The sequence below is a fragment of the Cajanus cajan genome, chromosome 9 (genome assembly GCF_000230855.2).
Source record: "Cajanus cajan strain Asha chromosome 9, NIPB_CcT2T_4, whole genome shotgun sequence".
Classification (NCBI taxonomy): domain Eukaryota; kingdom Viridiplantae; phylum Streptophyta; class Magnoliopsida; order Fabales; family Fabaceae; genus Cajanus; species Cajanus cajan.
The window spans coordinates 1244703-1264203 of record NC_138525.1 but is presented as its reverse complement, the minus strand read 5'-3'; the positions used below and the strand labels follow the sequence as shown (position 1 = coordinate 1264203).

The window sequence follows — 19501 nt, the reverse complement described above, 5'->3', positions numbered from 1 at the left end:
TTCATAACAATGATGAGTTTGTGTTGAAATTCGTTACCTGTATATGCTTCTTTTCTATTTCATGTTCTATTAGGGATACCAGTTTCGACATCTAGAGACAATTAAGTGGTCAAAAAGAAGGATTTACGAGTAAAAGCGAAAAAATGCATTTCTTAATCTGGATAAAAAAAATAGCAATTTTCTTTTCTTAATGATATTTTTGTCACATTCTAATTTATGCTTGGTCTTTCTACAAATACAGAGCGATATTGAAATCAAATTGTTATAACAAGGAAGGGCACCAGGCTCCTTGTAAATATGATGATACCGTCTATATGATGCTGTTTGGAATTGTTCAGGTGATCTTCACAACAAGTATTTTGTACAAAAACCCATATCTATTAGCTGCTAAAAAAATATTAAATGCTGAAATATATGGAATTTTGAATTTATGTATGAAGAAACAAACTATATAATAATGATATTTTCTTAGACTCAAAAAGTTTAAGGAGAACAATGGAACTTTGAGAGTTATGGTTGCACTTGCAGAAAATGGAAGAATTATGGGAAGTGTAACAGGAGTACCAACTTCAAATATTGACAAGTTAATTATGGTTAGTCTTCCAAGCAGTTGGTGATATTGCCTTTGCCTATATATACGGTCATCTTCCTTGAGATACATGTATTCCAATAGGAAGGGAGAACATTTAATTTCAACGTCCTCAAAGAAATTTTATACCATCATTCAGTAATATAAATTTGTTGACTTTTATAACGATTATTTTAAAAGTTATACCTTGCACGATTTTTGATTAGTGATAATGTAAAAGTTTATACACCAAAAAAGTAGAAATTAAACTCCAAGGCAAGACAAGACAAAATTTACTACTATTGAATTTATTTATTTTGAGCGAAAGACACTTTAAAGTCTCCTCCACCAGAAAAAGACCATGAAAAAGGCCTCCACGATTGTTATCCTCATTACAACATTCTTCTACCTCTGCTGTGGATGCTTTGGATATGCAACTTTTGGAAATCAAACATCAGGGAATCTCTTGACAGGCTTTGGTTTTACGAGCCTTATTGGCTCTTTGACTTTGCTAATGCTTGCATTGTTCTTCATTTGCTATAGGAGGATATCAGGTATTCCTTAATATACTTATTTTTCAAGATTATAAAAAAATATTTCCTTCAAAATTTCCTCATATATCTTTTCTACGTATTTCTTATGAATTACCAATCATAGTTGTGATTCTTGTTTATAATATTTTGATCAGGTTTACTGTCAGCCAATATGGTGCTGTTGATCGATGGTGTTCAAAAAAGTACCCCAATAGTGACTTTGTAAATAAGCAATTGAAAAATTGCCATGGTTGCCAACTTTCCAGATAAACATGTTCAGGACATGTTTTCGAATAGCCTATGTGGTATCCACAACTGTACTTGCAATTCAGTTCCCTTACTTCAATCAAGTTCTAGGAGTGTTAGGAGCCTTAAGCTAGCTTTTGGCCATTGGATATATATTTTCCAAAGGAGATGTACTTTGTGCATGCAGAGGAAAATTGAAGCTTGGTCTAGGGAATGGATTGCCTTTAGGACCTTCAGCTTTATTTGCTTTCTTGTGTCAGTACTGGCTCTCATTGGATCATTTCAAGGAATCATAAGTGAAAAACTAAGTTAACAAAGGGTGTTTTGTTTGTGTCTCTTGTCTTGCAGCCTATCTTTCATGTAACTGAGTATTTGTTTCGTTCTTTGGATAAATTTTCAAAAACAATTCTAAAAGAAAGAAATAAGAAAAAAATAAAATAAAATAAATTTTTTCATAAGTTAAAATTAATTTATGCATATATCAAGAGAATTGGTTGATTATGGATTATTAGATTTAGCTCCAGTTTTGTACATGGTCGCATTAATCTTTGTTTTTCTAGTAAAAAAATCATTAAACTTTATTTGTAATTAACTTAATGCAAAGAGTTTTGCCAACTAATGGTCTAGAGCAATGCTTATTTAAGAAATTAATAAATAACTTTTTATTAAAAATCTTGTTTACATGCATTAGAACTTATTGAGTTGACATAATTTTATCCGTACATTATTGTGTTTTTCTTAGAGTCTAAATTTAAACAAATCATTCTATCAAGTACAAGTTAAGCTAAACTTATATATTTTAACATGCATCATTATCCTTATGAAAACTCATGTTACACCCTACAAATGATATTAATCCAGTGCTTTTTCTTTTTTATAAAAAAAACTAATCAATGTGAGACTGTTTAAAAACATATGAACAAAAATACGACTTTGTGTTACAAATATTGAGCACACCATTTGCATTCGTACATGTTTCGTAATTTTGCAAAGATAAACACAGGTTATGTATTTTTTTTTGTGTGTGTAGTAGGCACGTCAAAATTAAACTTATAATCTCACATCATCATACTTATTACTTTAACCCATCACCAAGTTCTAGTGACAAATTGACGACTATGCAAGTTATGTATTTGATAACAAAGATTTTGATTTTTATGTTGCATACTCACATCTTTCCTGGACCTTTCAAAAAAAAAAAAAAGAAATAGATGTTTATAATTTTTTTAAAAGAAAATATTGATTTTAAGTTCGGTTTGTGTATATCAAGAAATTTATTTCAGTTAATTGAAAAAGGTGTAGGAATTGTTATAGATCCTTAATATTGAGTCCGTACGGATAAAAAGAAGTTGTTTGTGCATTTGATGTCTTTCACTTGTTCCATCATTGCGTTTTCGGTGTTGATTTTTTTTTTAAAAATAAATAAAAATGCTATTAAAAGATGCAGGTTGCATGCATGACACAAATTGACAATTTTAGAGTGTATGTCGAGTCCACGTAGGACATATCAATACATAATAATGGCCGTCTTAAAAAACTTTAATCATATTGCCATGTCCTAAACCCCAGCTGGAATAGAATAAATTATTATTGTAATATATAAATTTAAAAGAAATTATTATATTAATCCTTAAAATTTGAAAATATCAAATAAGTTATTCAACATATCAATTATCAATTATATTAATATAAAATTTTAAAAATATATAACTAAAATGATATTATTAACATATAATTTTACGATCAAAATGACAAAAAAGATTAAATTCAAAAATTCATTTAACATACTGAAAATTTAGCTGAAGTTTTTTTAATTTCGGAAATTAATGCGATGTCATTCTTAGATATTAAAAATGACTATTTATTCTTTCAAACATGTTTCAAATTGAGACATAGTTTTAAAAATACTTTATTTTCTTTTTAATTCATAAAAATTGTAACGAGAAATCGACTGAATTTGAATATAGAAATTTTACATATACCACGTCAATCTCTATCACTAGCTAGGTTGAATGGTTTACTCTAATTTAATTTGGCTAATTGGTTGTGTGTTGGAATGAAAACGCGTTTTGTTTCTTGCTAATTTAACCTTGATTTTTTCTCTCTTATAATACATGGTTTTCTCTTGCAAGTAAGGGCTCATATATATACAACATGATACTATACGTAGAAAAATTCAGAACCCTTTCTGAACTTCCAAATTTTTTAGCTATATTAAGACTTCTTAGTTATTCTATATAAATTCCAAGAATTCAACAACTTTACTATATATATATACTATTTTCCTCCATCACTATCACTATCACAATTATTTATAGTCCTCTTAATAAAATATTTTTTTATTGAATACTCTCTCTCTCTATATATATATATATATATAATTTAAATTTTTTTAATTAAACTTTATTTCTAATTATATATAGATAAATTGATTTCGTGTAAGTTATACTTTGTTATTTTAAATTATTTGAAGTATTTACATGTATATAAGTACACAATTATATATTTTAACATGTATTAGTATTCATCTAGAACAAAATTGATATTTTATTTCGTGGGTGTTAAGTTAGTTGTGGAATAAAAGGGGCTATGTATGACGTGGTATAGGTGGCTTATGATTTTTGGCTTAGAAAAGTCTGTTTCCACATTCCATAACAGATAATCAACATTATTTTTTGAATCATAGACTAACATTAAATTTATATACATTATTTATGGAGACAAAAATAAAAATTACATATTAATGTTGTATATGAAAATGACGATTCCGTATCTTGTGATGGCGAAGACCAGAAGGAAGAGAAGTACAAAAACACGGGTGGGTTAGGTGCCTCTTGGATATATATGATTTTCCAACGCTCCTGCTATAAATGCATCTCATTCTTTTCAAATGCCCAAACACTATTCTAGATCAACAATTCAAGTCTTGGTTCATTCATATTTCATTATTATTATTATTATTGATTGTTGAGAAGCAAAATCATCAACTTTGAAGGGTAGCAAGAAGAATTTAAGAAATGGGTGATGAAGCAATACCCTTGATTCAACCCTTTTCTTCCAGCAACCTATTACAACAAGAGTCTTTTAAAAGAACTGGTTAGTGCTAACTTAACTGCTGCTATTACTCTCTATCTTTCAAGTTAGTTGCTCCATTATTTTTAAATATTCTGAAATTTCCCACTCTTTTATCTTTTTCTAATTAATGCACAAGCTCATCTGAAACATATACACGAGGGCAACTTTTTTGTGTCTGATTTTTGTGTTCACAACTCCTTTAATCTTACACAATCAGTTATAATACATACAAGCTTTCATTTCATCCAACAAGGGCTTTCGTATATATGTAAATTAATCAAGGTCTATGTTTAGATAAAATTTTTCGAAAGTGCTTCTAAAAAAAATGAAATGAAAAAATGAAATCAATTTTATAAACTAAAATTAACTTGTGTATGAGTTAAAATTTATTTTTTTGATAAATAAGTTAATATATCTTCTTCAAAAAAAACTACTTTTAATTTATAATTTATTTTTTCTTCTTATCAATATTTATGAAGAAACTTATTGAAAGGAAACCTAGCTAACGCTTTTCATCTTCCTCCTGAACTTTTGTTTGACTTGCATGCACAATATAGCATTGAATTTGAATAGCAGTGTGGCTGGGTTGGGTTAGATAGAGAGATATTTGTTGGACTGATTGGTGTGTGAATGGCAGTTGCATTGCACTGTCTGTTTCGTTTCAAAGGACAATCTAATTATGAGTTTATAGCTTTAGTTAAGAAATCTAAGTAATAAATATTAAATAAAAGAATGCATAATATTTAATATATTAACAAGTGAAAAAACTGTAAAAGTCAATAGTTACAAATGTATTCATACTTTCCATTCAATGATTCAAACTATAATGATCCCACCTGACCTTTCACATAAATTTTGTCTGTTTATCATACTTTCCATTCATTACTATTCAAATGAAAGTCAAAGTTCTAACTATATATTATTATAAATGTGGCGTGAAGGTAATCTGCAGAGGGCAGTGGCACATATAATAACAGGTGTGATAGGGGCAGGGGTACTGTCTCTAGCATGGTCGGTGGCACAGTTAGGGTGGATTTCAGGTCCTCTCATTATTATCATCTTTGCATGCATTACTGTTCTTTCATCGTACCTTCTGAGTGACTGCTACATATTCCCTCACCCTCAACATGGCAACATTAGGTGCCCCTCCTACACACAAGCAGTCAAGTTATACCTAGGTTAGTCAAATATATTATTTATTCATTCATAATATATAAACTATTATTTATTTCAAATATATTATTAACATAACACCCCGAATATGTTTTTAAAATATTATGATAAATTAGGAGAGACCAGGGAAAAGGTATCTGGAGTGCTGGTGCATGCCAGCTTATATGGTACCACCGTGGCCTATATCATTACATCTGCTACCAGTGCCAGGTATTTTTTTTTAATTTTTATGTATCTTTATTTTTATGTTCTAAATCTAATGGTGAGTTAAGATGCATGTTGACCGTTTTAATATAGTTAAGAAAATGTCAAATTTTGCTTTCACAATTTTGTATATAACAGTCAGGATAAATATATAGACTTAGTCCCATGGAAAAGTATATAAACAAATAAGAATTTTCTATTATTTAGTCCCAAACTCCCAATATAACTATTGTCAATTCATAATAAATTTTTAAGAGGGAGTAATTTACCATTCATGTACCAACAAGTGTACATGGTTGTTAGTAGTCTCAAATTTAAATATGTAGTTATCTTAAATATTTGACAGGAAAATTTATTCGAGTTTTGAATATGCATATACAATTAATTACTCAAAAGAAGAATAATTTGTTACTGATAATAATATTATACAGTTTGGGTAGAATTGTCTTGAGTGAAAAATACAAATTGTATAAAAGAAAAAAAAATGTCATTTTGGGCTGTTTTTGTTTTGTAAGAATAATATTTGAGTTTGCCATTGATTTTTTTAAAAGAAAAAGTTGCCTGTCAATTTTGTTGGCTAAGCTTTTTACTTGTTTGTCGAAAATCTTCGAACATGGCTCTGAATGTAAGATGTTTTTTGTTTTTTGCTAAGCTACACTTGATGTACTGGGCTAGCTATCATGAGGTACTACATTAGTTGCTGGGCCTGGCCCAAGAAATCCAGTTGGCAAGTTTACTTGTAGGCTGTATGTTGTAACTAAACTGGGCATTAGTGAATATAATAAGGTAAATATAAGGATCATTATATATACACCACCTTTTTTTTTATAAGTACACCCTTTTTTAAATAAAAAAAAATTAAATTCTTAAAATATCTTTAATTTTTATTATTTTTAATTTTTTAGTTTTACACTCTTAACATTTAATTTAACATACTTTTTACATACCTATTTCTCTTATTTTCACATAAATCTTAATTTTTCTTCACCCTATTTTGGTAGATAATTTTAATTCTTTTAATTTTACATTTTTTTTCCCTTCCTCTTTCAATTTTCTCACTGATTTCACTATCTGCATAATATTCTAGAATAGTGATCATAACATTAAACTTAATGTTAAGGTTTTTGGAAAGGTGAAAGGAAAGGAAGTGTTGGAAGAAAAAATGTGTCTAGTTTGTTAGAAACTATCAAAAAAGTTACACGTACCTACAATGTTGTAGCCTGCCAGTTTTATGATTTGGATGCATATGAAAAAGTGAAAGAGGTGAGAAAATAAGAGAATAATAATATAAAAATCGAGAGAAATAAAACTATCTACTAAAATAAGTGATGAATTAGAGAAAGACAAGATAGCGTATGTGAAAACTAAAAATGAAAATGAAGGAGGTGTGTGAAAAAGAAAAAATAGTAAATTGAAAGTTAGAGATGTAAAATTAAAAATTTTAAAAATAAAAAAATTATACATATTTTAGAATTTTTTTTAAAAAATAAAGGAGGTATATATATCATTAGCCTAAATATAAACCGAACGAAACATGTAGTTTGGGCTCTTAGCCTGTTCATTTACCAAAAAACAAAAAACAAACCGAAAGAAACAAAAAATGGAAAAAGATTAAATTTAGTTTATTCTCTAATTTATTTTCTTTTAGTAAAAAAAGTGTTAAGTGTTATTACATTAATTTTTAATAAAAAAATGGTAAATAAGTCTCTAAAATGTGAAATAAATTTCCAAACCTAATTATTTACTATCATTTTAATTTCTAATATCATTTTAGTGACATAATTTTTTAAACTTTAAATTAAGGTAATTATCACTTTAGTCACTAAATGTGTACTTTTTAATACATTGAGGGTGAGGGATGAAAGATTAATTTGATATGACTGCTAAAAATGTGTCTTTAAATGCTATCAAAGTAGTTTTGATCTTTAGTTTGAATAAGTTAATTAGTTAGTTAATAAAAATATGTTATTGTGTTGTTAGTTGATGAGTTAGTTTTAGATTTTATTTTTTATTTATTAGTTAAAACTCATAAAATCATGAAATATGATCTTTATTTAGTTATTTTAATGTATTTAAATATAAGTCATATTCAATAAAGATATGAGTGTTATTGCATTAATTCCTAATATTAAAAAAATGTCAAATAAATCTTTAAAATGTTAAATAAATTTCTAAATTTAATTATTTACTCTCATTCTAATTTCTATCTAAATATATTAATTTTATCACTTTAGTGACATGGTTTTTTGAATTTTAAACTAAGGTAGTTATCACTTTAGCCACTAAATAGGGACTTTTTAATACTATGAGGGTGAGGGGGTGAAAGGTGAATTTATATGAGGATGACACTATTAGACAATGATGAATCTTCTTATAGACCAAGGGAGGTCATGGCTCACCTAAAATTTTATCATATATATACATGAAATATATATTAACTTTGTTAAGATTATCTAAAATTTAAGGAGGTAATTCATAATGAATAATTGTAGTCTATTATTTGAAAATAGCAATGTCATACACATACATGAGTGTTATAAATATGTAATAGTTTTGTCTATTGCTTATTGATATTACCTTTAACATGTAGTGGGACATATAGGGGTTGTAAGCATGATGAAAGAAAACAATTAACTTTGATCGATCCCAAAATTTCAATCGTGAAACATCTTCTAAATAATCTTCTAAATTATTAATTTTAAGCATGAAATTCTATAAATGTCTATTTTTATATATGCTTCTTGTCTTAAATGATTGTATGATTACACTAGATCTTCCAATTTTTCTCTCAGACCAAATGAATATATATTATATAATTTTAGTTAATTTCAGTAAATACAAATTATAATGTTTTTAATTTTTTCATTCCTTATTTATTATTATTATTATTATTGAATAAACATAAAATAACATTTTAATTGAAATATTTTTTTTACATATTCCAAACTCAATTTTTATGTGTCTTTTTAATTATATTTAAATAGTATAATTAAATTATTAAAATATTTATTAAAAATCTTATCAAAATAATTATATTTAATTTAAACATTATAATCTTAAGTATTTTGGTCCCTCCAAAAATTTTAGTCTTCACCATTGATGTTGGGGATGTGTCTTTAGTTGTTGTTGAGATTTTATGACAAGTACACCAAACATACTATAATATAGGGACTTGTAAATATTTGGTAATTTTTATTATGCTAATTAAAACTTTAAAAAGAAAGAATTACACTGAATTTAAACATGTTCATTTCAATATTGAATTTGTAAATGAAATAACAAGTAAAATCAATTATAGTATTGAGAGATAATAGCATAGAAAGTTGTTGGAATTGAATTTCACATATCTTATTTTTGTGTTTTTCTATATATGATTTTTATCAATTAATGTTATTGAATTCTTTAAATTCATTCTAGATCAATTTCTTATATTTAGAAATTCTAAGGATTTCAGTTTAATAAATGATTCCTCAATTGATCAAACAAGAGTCCTTACATTAAGTTTAAGAATTTGTTCACCTAACAACTCCAAATCTATTCCTAGCCTTTAGAGTCATTAGGTGATTTGATTCAAAATAGATTTAAAAAATATTTTCCAATCAAAATTCAAATCCAAGATCAAAAGATGATTCATCAAGTCACTTTAGCATTAAGAATAGAATTAAATTACGAACATTAAATAATAGAATATCGTATATCATATATATAAATCAAAATAAATACATAATAGTTTAATGAATTACATTCAACCCCAACAAAAAGAAGGATCAGCTACTCATAATAATGAGAGTCATCTTCAAATACATAGAGAAAATGTAGAAGAAGGTGAAATTAAATCCAAAATCCCTATTCCCAGAAGATCCTTGGAGTTCTTCCTTTTCCTTTATTCTTCATGTTGTGTTGTTTTGTTTTCTTTCTCCTTTCCTTAAATATGATTCGCAAATAAAACAAAGTAGACAAGAGAGAGCGTAATTTGCTCAACTCTTTCCAAACGACTAAATGGATTGGAAAATTCTTCAAGGTGAAAGAATTTTCATCAGCTAAGCCCTTACAAATTTGTCGAGCCCCTAAGAATCCAATTTTCTACCCCTTTTTGGACCTAATCTGCTCAATCCATTCCAAACAGTTGAGAAGATTTGGTTCTACTCAAAATCTTGTTATGTGCCTCTGATATGCTCAACCCTTTTAAAATGGTTGAACAAATTTGAGTATTTTGAGACTTTAAATTTTCATTAAATCTTGTAAGACATAAAACAAGCTTTTTAAGTAAAATTTTCATCAACTCTTTACAACCTATTTAGTTACACATCCTTTTAATTTTTCTAATATTTTTGGAGTTAAAGTACAAGTTTATTCTAAATCTAATTAAATAAGTGTCATATTAATCAAACATTCTAAGTAAAATGGACACTTATCAACTATTGAAGTAGTTTTGATTTTTAATTTGAATAAGTTAATTTAGTTGATAAAAATATGTTATTGTGTTGCTAATAGATCAATTAGTTTATAATTTTATTTTCTAGTTATCAGTAAAAACTCTTAAAATCATGGAGTATGATTTTTATTTAATTATTCCAATATATTAAAGTATAACTCATATTCAATAAAATTACATACTTATTGCATTAAAAAAAAACAAAGTTGTTATATTATTTCTTTGCTCTGTTACTTTTCTTTATCTTTAAACTAAGACCTACAATTAATATTAGAGCATAATCTGTGGAATGTGGGTTATGGGCACCTTCAATTCCACTACTAAATCAACAAATTGTTTGAAGCAAATTGCAACTTTTGAAATTATAGTCCTGAGAAGACTTTATTCTTATTGAGTTACAAGACAGTCCATGTGTACGGACCAACCTGCTACATAAGGCCACAATTCTGTTGCATAGACATTCTGGCATAAAATACTATACTTTCCTTCACTCGATGATTACTAGGGTGGTCCGTCTGAGACAACCTTAAAATATCTTCCCTGTGACAGTTTTCATAGAGATTTCCAAGCATTTAACCCGTTATTTTAACAGGAATTCATACTAACTTTTGACTGTATAGTAGTTAGCTACTACAATCTTCTGTATGATTAAAATCAAGGGTAATGTTATCTTGACAGCATTTTAAACTTACAAAATCTCACCATTTCTTCCACCGTTACATTTATCTTTTTATCTTTGCAATGTCATTTCCATATCAAAACTTCTCGCAAGTCTACTTGCACTAGATTTTAGTTTGTGTTACTAAAGGGTTATCCCTGTCAACTTTGATTATCAATTCATTGGAATCCTAAGTTATAGAGTTATGCTACTGTTTCTTATTATTGTCTATTCTCTAGTCTAGAAACAATTTAGGAAATGATATTCCAATCAATCAGAGGTTAAAGTAGCAAAAGACATTACTCAACTGCATAAATATGGTGCTTGTACGCCAATGATTCTACATTTTTTTTCAATTGAATCCAAAATTTTCTGTAAGTTCCTTAAGCTTGAAGTGAAAGAAGCTAAACATAGTGGGCCTTAGGTATGACAAGGAAGGTTGAACCATATTGCCATTACGTTAATTTGACATCACAGATTCTACATATTCAATGAAATCCTACATTTTCTACACGGCTTAGGTATGATAAGGAAGGATTGAAAATAGGTGCAAAAAAGTTCAGAGCTCTAATTTTAAATATTCATTAACTTGGTTTGTTACCATTTGAAAATAATTATGTACTTATGTCAAATATTAGAGTCCTTTTCTTACGGGAAAGGCATAGCACTAAAAAACTAAGAAAAAGATATGATGTTAGTTGGCTGAGGTGAGCAATACATTGTACACGATTTTAATCGTAATATGCAAGTTTTCTAAATTATTTGAGCATAGAGAGAATATACTCTATCAGAACACGACAGCTACCTCATAACTTATAATCATACTCATACACCATACAGCTTTAAAGAATCTCTGTCATCTTCACAACCTGTTCTGGCCAGTATTTTTTTTTTTTAATATTAAAATAGTACAATGAAGTTTTCCTGATCTTATGTTGTGAGAAGTAGCTGGTAATTTTGTCTGTTTTACAAACCTTAGTTATCAAGAACATGCTCACAAAAGATTTAAGAATACTATTGATAAGTTTGTAACTTTGGATTGGCTCTTGTACATATAATAACATGAACATGAAGATACAAATATTGATATTATCATATTTTATTCATAAGATCTTTATATGCATAGAAAATTTGTGGTACAAGAATCAAATATTGATATTATGATATTGTAAAAATAGGGAAAGAAATCTTAAAATAATCAAAACAAATTAAATTTAAATATATGAAACATAAATAAAAGATTCATATCAAAATAAATAAGGAAATAAATCCTAAAATAATAAAAGCAAATTAAATTTAAATATTTGAAACAAAAATAACAGATTATCAAAACTAATTTATTTTCATGCATATTCCCGACATATGTATCCATAAATGCAGAAAATATATAACTTGCTCCATGATATGCGGATATTACAATATCAGTTAGATATTACTGGCAAGATTTCACTGTATCTGTATGATAATAAGGTCAAGATATTAGCCTAACAAAATAGAAAGTTCAATTACAGTGAACTCCATGAAATACAATTAAATTGAGTTGGATGATTGGATAAAAATGGCTATTCAAAACTCTCTCGAAATAGCTAGAAGTGGTAATGGCTATTATGATGATGATGGGCGTGCCAAGAGAACTGGTAAAAAATCTCTAGGACCATACCAAAACCATTCCATATTCATATACTTGAATTGTAGTCCTGAATTTTAGTCCTTCCAACAATTCTACCAGGAACTGTATGGAGTGCTGTGTCTCATATCATTACAGCAGTTATTGGTGCTGGTGTTCTTTCTCTAGCATGGAGTACTTCACAACTGGGATATATTGCAGGACCAACTTTCTTGTTTTTTTGTGCAATTGTAACATGCATTACTTCATTCCTCCTTTCCGATTGTTACAGAACTCTAGATCTAACTGGGAATAGAAACTACAATTACATGGACGCCGTTAGAAACTATCTTGGTAGTTCCTTGTTATTGTTGTTATACAATCATTCTATCCTCAAATTCAGGATATGGTTCCCGTGAACTTCTATTTAAGCCAGCTAATTATTGTTATTGTCAGTTTAGGCTATAAAAGAACAGTGTTGGCTGGTTTCCTTCAATATTTGAGCTTGTATGGGATTTGTATTGCTTATGTAATTACCACAGCAACCTGTTTGAGGTACTTATCCAGTTAAATCCTACGTAAAACCATTATTTATATGCTAGGATCATATCATATGTTTTTTTTATTATTATTTCATGTAATATTAGAGACACTGGTGTATCTCATGACAATTTTGTTCATGTTCTAACGATGCTTTGTGTTTCTAAATATACAGAGCCATTTTGAAATCAAATTGTTATCACAAGGAAGGGCATCAGGCTCCTTGTAATTATGGGGATACAATGTATATGATTCTGTTTGGACTAGTTCAGATCATAATGTCATTCATACCAGATCTCCACAACATGGCATGGCTTTCAGTTGTTGCGGCCATAATGTCCTTTACATACTCATCTATTGGACTTGGACTTGGCATCAAAACAGTATTAGGTAATGTTCATTTTCATAGTCAGAATTTCAGGTTCTGTTTACTTTTCTATTCAAACCTTCTAATCATTAAACCAATAAACAATGGTTGCATTTGCAGAAAATGGAAGAATTATGGGGAGTTTGACAGGAGTACCGGCTTCAAATATTGTTGACAAGTTATGGTTAGTCTTCCAAGCAATTGGTGATATTGCCTTTGCCTATCCATATACAGTCGTCCTCCTTGAGATACAGGTACCCTTCTATAATTAATTGGGTGGGAGAGGAACTTGTAAAGGATAATTTAATTTAAACGCACTCACAATGGAAAACAATTAGTTATTCAATCAAGGACTGTTATGTATAAAAAGTTTATTGATGTTTATAATTATTACTCAATGTCATATTTAACATAATTTTTTATTGGTTGATGATGTAAATACTTTTTTTAGTATTGATAGTGCATAGCAATTGAACTCAAGCAAGACACAATTTACTATTAAAGTAATGAATTTATTTCTTTCTTTCGACTGAAGGACACTCTTGAGTCTCCATCAGAAAACAAGACCATGAAAAAGGCCTCCACTATTTCTATCCTCATTACAACATTCTTCTACCTCTGCTGTGGATGCTTTGGATATGCAGCTTTTGGAAATCAAACACCAGGAAACCTCTTGACAGGATTTGGCTTTTACGAGCCTTATTGGCTCATTGACTTTGCTAATGCTTGCATTATTGTTCATTTGATAGGAGGATATCAGGTACTAGGGTCACTAATCAAAATTCTCATTTTATTCATAAGACCATAACTAGTCCTTATGATTAATTTTCCTCGCAAAAACTCTTGATTCTTTAGTGACCCCCCCCCCGCCCTTTCATGACACATATATAATATACTTATTTTCAAGAGAGTATTAAACAAGATTGACTTCAAAATTTTATAATGTATCTTTCCTACGAATTCCTTAATGATTTTCTATTCCTTATGAATTACCAATTGAATTTTTTCACCTCCAATTATTCCAACAATCTTTCTTAGAAACATAAAATAAATTAAACCTGTAGAACTTAGGGATATTGTTATTATAACTATATGCTCAAGTTACTTGTGACTCTATTCTTTCACTTTCATTTCATGTTACCAGGCAAATGATAGTTGTGATTCTTCTATATGATCTTTTCATCAGATTTTCAGCCAACCGATATATGGTGCTTTCGAGAGATGGTGTTCAAAAAAGTACCCCAATAGTGGCTTTGTGAATAATTTCTACCAAATGAAACTGCCTCGGTTGCCAACTTTTCAGCTGAACGTGTTCAGGTTATGTTTTCGAACAGCCTATGTGGTTTCCACGACTGGACTTGCGCTCCTGTTTCCATACTTCAATCAAATTCTAGGGGTGTTAGGAGCCATTACCTTTTGGCCATTGGCCATATATTTCCCTGTAGAGATGCACTTTGTGCAGAGGAATATTGAACCTTGGTCTAGAAAATGGATTGTCTTTAGGACCTTCAGCTTTATTTGTTTTCTTGTGTCATTGTTTGGTCTCATTGCATCACTTGAAGGAATCATAAGCCAGAAACTAAGTTAATGAAGGCTGCTTCATTTCTTATCTTTCATGTATTTCAGTTTCAGGCCAATTTTATTACTACTGAGTTAATAAAGGACATATCAAAGTGAAAGTGGTGTTGGACATGGAATAGTACTATTTGCCGAAGAACACCCTTTAAATAAAGTGCAAAGCTACATAAACTTGTTCATGTACATACAAAACTTGTATAGTTCTATTGATTATGAATTATTTGATTCAACTCCAAAATTGTGCATGGTCAAATTAATATGTTTTTCCAGTATAAAAAACATTAAACTTTGTTTTAAGTTGAAATAATGCAGTCTTGCAGGATAGAAGCCTAGGACATTGTTCTTAAGATTAATATATCTCCTTAACTCTCCTCAATTACGTGAAATTCATTATTTGTAATTATTAGTAATTATATTAAAACTGTTAATTAGATTTTATTTTATAATAATATTTATACATTTATTTGTTTTTAATTATTTTCAATTACAGTTTATTATATAATAATATTTATATTAAAAAAAATATTGAGAAGAGAATTATTAGAGAGAAGAAATATTTAAGAGAAAATTATTGAAAAGAAATTCTCGAGGAAAGATGTTCTTTATATATTATTTATAGATTCATTGTTCTTCGACTGCAAGAATTTAGCCGATAATTTCTGCACAAACATCAAGTTGTCAAGGATTATGAACAAAATATCAGTTTTATGTACCATTTTAAATGAGTATTTAGTCTAACACATCCTTTTAGTGCTTTATGTTAAAATAAACAAAAATTAAATATATTAAATAATGGGGTTAGATCACATAAGAGTACATGTGGTGCCATCATTGATACCGTGGTAAAAATTGATTTATCCCAGAAATATTGAGTTGATAGATAATATTGTAGAAATATGGTATAAAAATAATACAAATCATTATAAAATTATGATGCTATAGGTCTAATTTGGTGAAATAAGTTATGACAATTTTGAAGCAACTTTTGAATATCCAAACCCACCACATTTTGAAAGTCAAAAGTTAAACCAAGTAGAACTGAGAGGCCACATGTTTTAAATAATATTTTCTTATATTAATCAAGGAACAGAAGTGAAGCAAAGGAGTGGCTTGGAACCTTTATTCCCACTGTACCCAAACCCAATATTTATAATGGACCATCCATAATTAGTGATATAAGGACCATCTCAGTGAAAGCTCCCAACTCCACTAGAGGAACAATTTGGTCCCACGGAAGGATAAAAAAATACACTTAAAATATGGATTTAGGGTTGAAAAAATTAGAGTCTGTATAGACTAAATTTACAACATTTTGGTGATTTTAAGTTCTAGTGACTTTCCTCTGCCTCTGTCCTATGAATACTCCTTCCGACAAAGGGTTATCTCAGACAACTTGTAATCCTAAGATACATAAAGTATATTACTGTTTCTTATTGTCTAGAACCAACTTGAGTATAGGACGTTCGAGATTCATATATATATACATGTTCTATATTTTTCGTCGTGTTTCAAAATATCTCATAGGAGATTATGTGTGTTATATAATTTTTTTTTCTCTCTCTTTATAATTTAATGATGTAGGAATGAGAATCAGGAATGTTTTTCCAATCACAAGTTAAAGTAGAAAAAATATTTTTTTTTTAAACCGATGGTTGATAAGGAAGGGTTGAAGCATGTTGTATTGGGATTATGTTAATTTTACGCCACGGATTCTGGTCCTGCTTATTCTTCAATCAAATCGAATATTTTCTATACGCCCCTCAAAGTGAAAGTAGGAATGATAGTGATACTCATGAAGAGTTAAAAATAGGTGCACCTGCATCAAACGTTCTTCTATTCCTTTCTCATGCCGTGCTTTCAATTTCAAAGATTAGACACAAAACCACCTTCACTAACGTGGGATTAGAACTATGCTAACTCAATTTCAAGAATAAGTCACAAAATTACCTTCATTTCCTACATTAGGATCACTAATTCTTTAAGGGAGTGTTTGTTATAAAAAGAAGTTTTTAATACCTGATAATATGATTATTGAGAATTACAAATTTTAAAAATTATAATTTTTAATAGTAATTTAAATATCTTTGATTACATATAAAAACTCTTAAATATATTTATATAAAATATCTAAAAAAATAAATACTTTCATGTTTGCTTAGAATAGTATATTTATGAGTATATGAATATTTTTTACATAATTATCTTTTATTAAAACAAGCTCATTATATATTTATTTATTTATTTATTTAAATCTTATCACAAATATGATGTTGAATTATTTTAAAAAGTTAAAAATTTATTAAAATTATTTAAATATAAAATTCAAACAAAATAAAAAAATGTTATATTATAATTAAGAAAAATAAAAATACATTATTTCATTTCATTTAAATAAAAATAAATAATAAAAAATATTAACAAATATCATTAAAATATAAAAATAACAAACTTTAATTATTATTAAAATTAATAAGAAACAAGAAAGAGAGAGAGAGAGAGTAGGGATAGCAACGGGGCAGAGCAGTTACGAGTTTCATGATACTCGTCCTCGTCCCCACGGCCCAAACCCATTTGCATCCCCGTATCCTACCCGTCAAGTATATAATTTTTATTTCATCCCCACTCGCGTTGGATATCAGGTATACCCATATTTGTACTCGTCAAAAATTAATTATTTTTTTTATAAAAAAAAATAATATTTTTAGTTTATTTTTCTATTATATTACAATTATAATTAGGTTGTTTGTCTATCTCATATTTTAATCAAGAGACTTCTTAATAATTAAACAATTACAAATGTTTCACATTATAATAAACAATCACACATAATTAAATATTAAAATTCTTTAAAATAATTAAATCAGGGACGAGTATTAAATAGGGGATGGGGACGGAGACGAGTACGGGGCGAGTAAGTATATACCCGTATCCAGTTTAATATATCGAGTTTTACCTGTACTCGTACCCGGTCAAATCGGGTATTTTCTATCAAAGTCAGAATATATTTGGGTATTACTCACGGATACGGGTTTATTTGTCATCCCTAAGAGAGAGATAAAGATATGGGAGGGAGAGAGTGAGGAAGATGAAGATAGCGGGTGAGAGTGAGAGATAGAGAGCGAGAAAGAGAAATAAAAATAGAAATAGAAGGAGAGAGAGAGAGTGAGAAAGAGAAGGAGAAGAAGACAAAGGGAGAGGAGGAGTTTGAGTGAGAGAGTGAGAGAGAGAGAGGGAGAAAGAGAAATAAAAGAAAAGAGAGAAAGAAATTTTTTTTGCTTTAAAAAATAGATATTGTGGTATTTATATATATATAAAAAAATTTCTTTCTAACTAAGGAAAGTTGGATTCTCATAATAATAGTTTTGTGAGAAAGTAGGATAAAAATGATTTTTAATAAATTATATTCTTGAAAGTCTTTTCTTTTAAATAAGGCTAAAAACCTAATTTGGTCCCTTATAATCTTTTTTTGTTTCAATTTAGTCCCTCATTAATTTTTTGTCTCAATTTGGTCCCAAACTAATTATTTGGTTTCAATTTAGTCCCATATTAATTAATTGGTTTCAATGTGGGACTTTCCGTCCAAATTGCTTTAACGGTGTTAACTTTTGGTCACGTGGACGCGACGTAGATACATACGTGGATGCCACGTGGATCAAAATTTTTTTTAAAACACCTGGACCCAGAACGGCCCGTTCTGAAACCGGAACGGGCCGTTCTGGGTGCACTTTTGGTGTGTTAATTTTGCATCTGGAACGGCCCGTTCCAGGTGCAAAATTAACACAATGAAAATGCAACCAGAACGTCCCGTTCTAGTTTCAGAACGGGCAGTTCCGGTTTTATTTTATTTTATTTTATATATAAAATATTAATAATTTTATAAAATATATATTATTAATTATATTTTAATTATGTTATTATATCTAATAAAATAAATATATTAATATTTTTTTATATTTTATTTTATTATGTTTATTTTATTAATTTTTATCATTTTATTCTTTTAATCTTAAATAAGTTGCAAAAAATTATAAAGTGATATTTAAATATTTCTTCAAACAGAAAGAGAAAGAAAAAATTATTACTCTATTTATAAGATAATTATATTTTATAAAAATAAGTAATTTTAAAATTTTTACCATAAAAATATATTTTTCAAAATTATTATATTTTTTAATAAAATTAATCAAGAATATTGGTTTAATTGCATTTTATATCTCTCAAACAATTGTGCAGTTTTGTGATCTCCAAGATTTTAATTGCATAATTTTAGTGCTTAAAGAATTACAATTGCGCAATTTTGGTCCTTCAATCTTTAATTGAACAATTTTAGTCCCTCGAATATCATAATAGTATGATTTTTGTTTCTCCCATTAAAAATTAATAATTTTAATATATATATAATGTTTTAAAATTAAATAATTATTTATCTATTCAAATTAACATATATTATAATTTTTTGTAATGTATCAAATGATATATATTTATTATTACTAAATAAATAAAATTTATATATTATTA

The 19501-nt window shown here is 28.2% G+C and overlaps 1 protein-coding gene and 1 pseudogene across 2 annotated transcripts; both read left to right on the top strand.

The window, feature by feature from the left end:
- Positions 1–569: 569 nt before the first annotated feature.
- Positions 570–2718, top strand: LOC109810745 (putative amino acid permease 7; annotated as a pseudogene).
- Positions 2719–4131: 1413 nt separating this feature from the next.
- On the top strand, positions 4132–15084 carry LOC109788341 (putative amino acid permease 7). Of its 2 annotated transcripts, none has more exons than XM_020347040.3 (7): positions 4132–4443; positions 5364–5600; positions 5712–5805; positions 13214–13428; positions 13526–13659; positions 13941–14165; positions 14592–15084. In XM_020347040.3, exons 1-7 carry the CDS (start codon positions 4365–4367, stop codon positions 14991–14993), a joined length of 1386 nt encoding a protein of 461 aa, XP_020202629.1. In that variant the 5' UTR covers positions 4132–4364; the 3' UTR covers positions 14994–15084. The 2 variants fall into 2 exon arrangements, with proteins under 2 accessions (XP_020202629.1, XP_020202636.1); XM_020347047.3 differs by lacking the exons at positions 4132–4443; positions 5364–5600; positions 5712–5805 and adding exons at positions 10390–12529; positions 12622–12852; positions 12960–13053.
- The last annotated feature ends 4417 nt before the right edge of the window (positions 15085–19501 follow it).

Bases quoted from the DNA above. Each gene is read 5' to 3' on its own strand.
- LOC109788341 (XM_020347040.3), top strand. From the start codon at position 4,365: ATGGGTGATGAAGCAATACCCTTGATTCAACCCTTTTCTTCCAGCAAC. The intron at 5,806-13,213 runs GTATTTTTTTTT...CTAAATATACAG, and splicing joins ACATCTGCTACCAGTGCCAG to AGCCATTTTGAAATCAAATT. The intron at 14,166-14,591 runs GTACTAGGGTCA...TCTTTTCATCAG, and splicing joins ATTTGATAGGAGGATATCAG to ATTTTCAGCCAACCGATATA.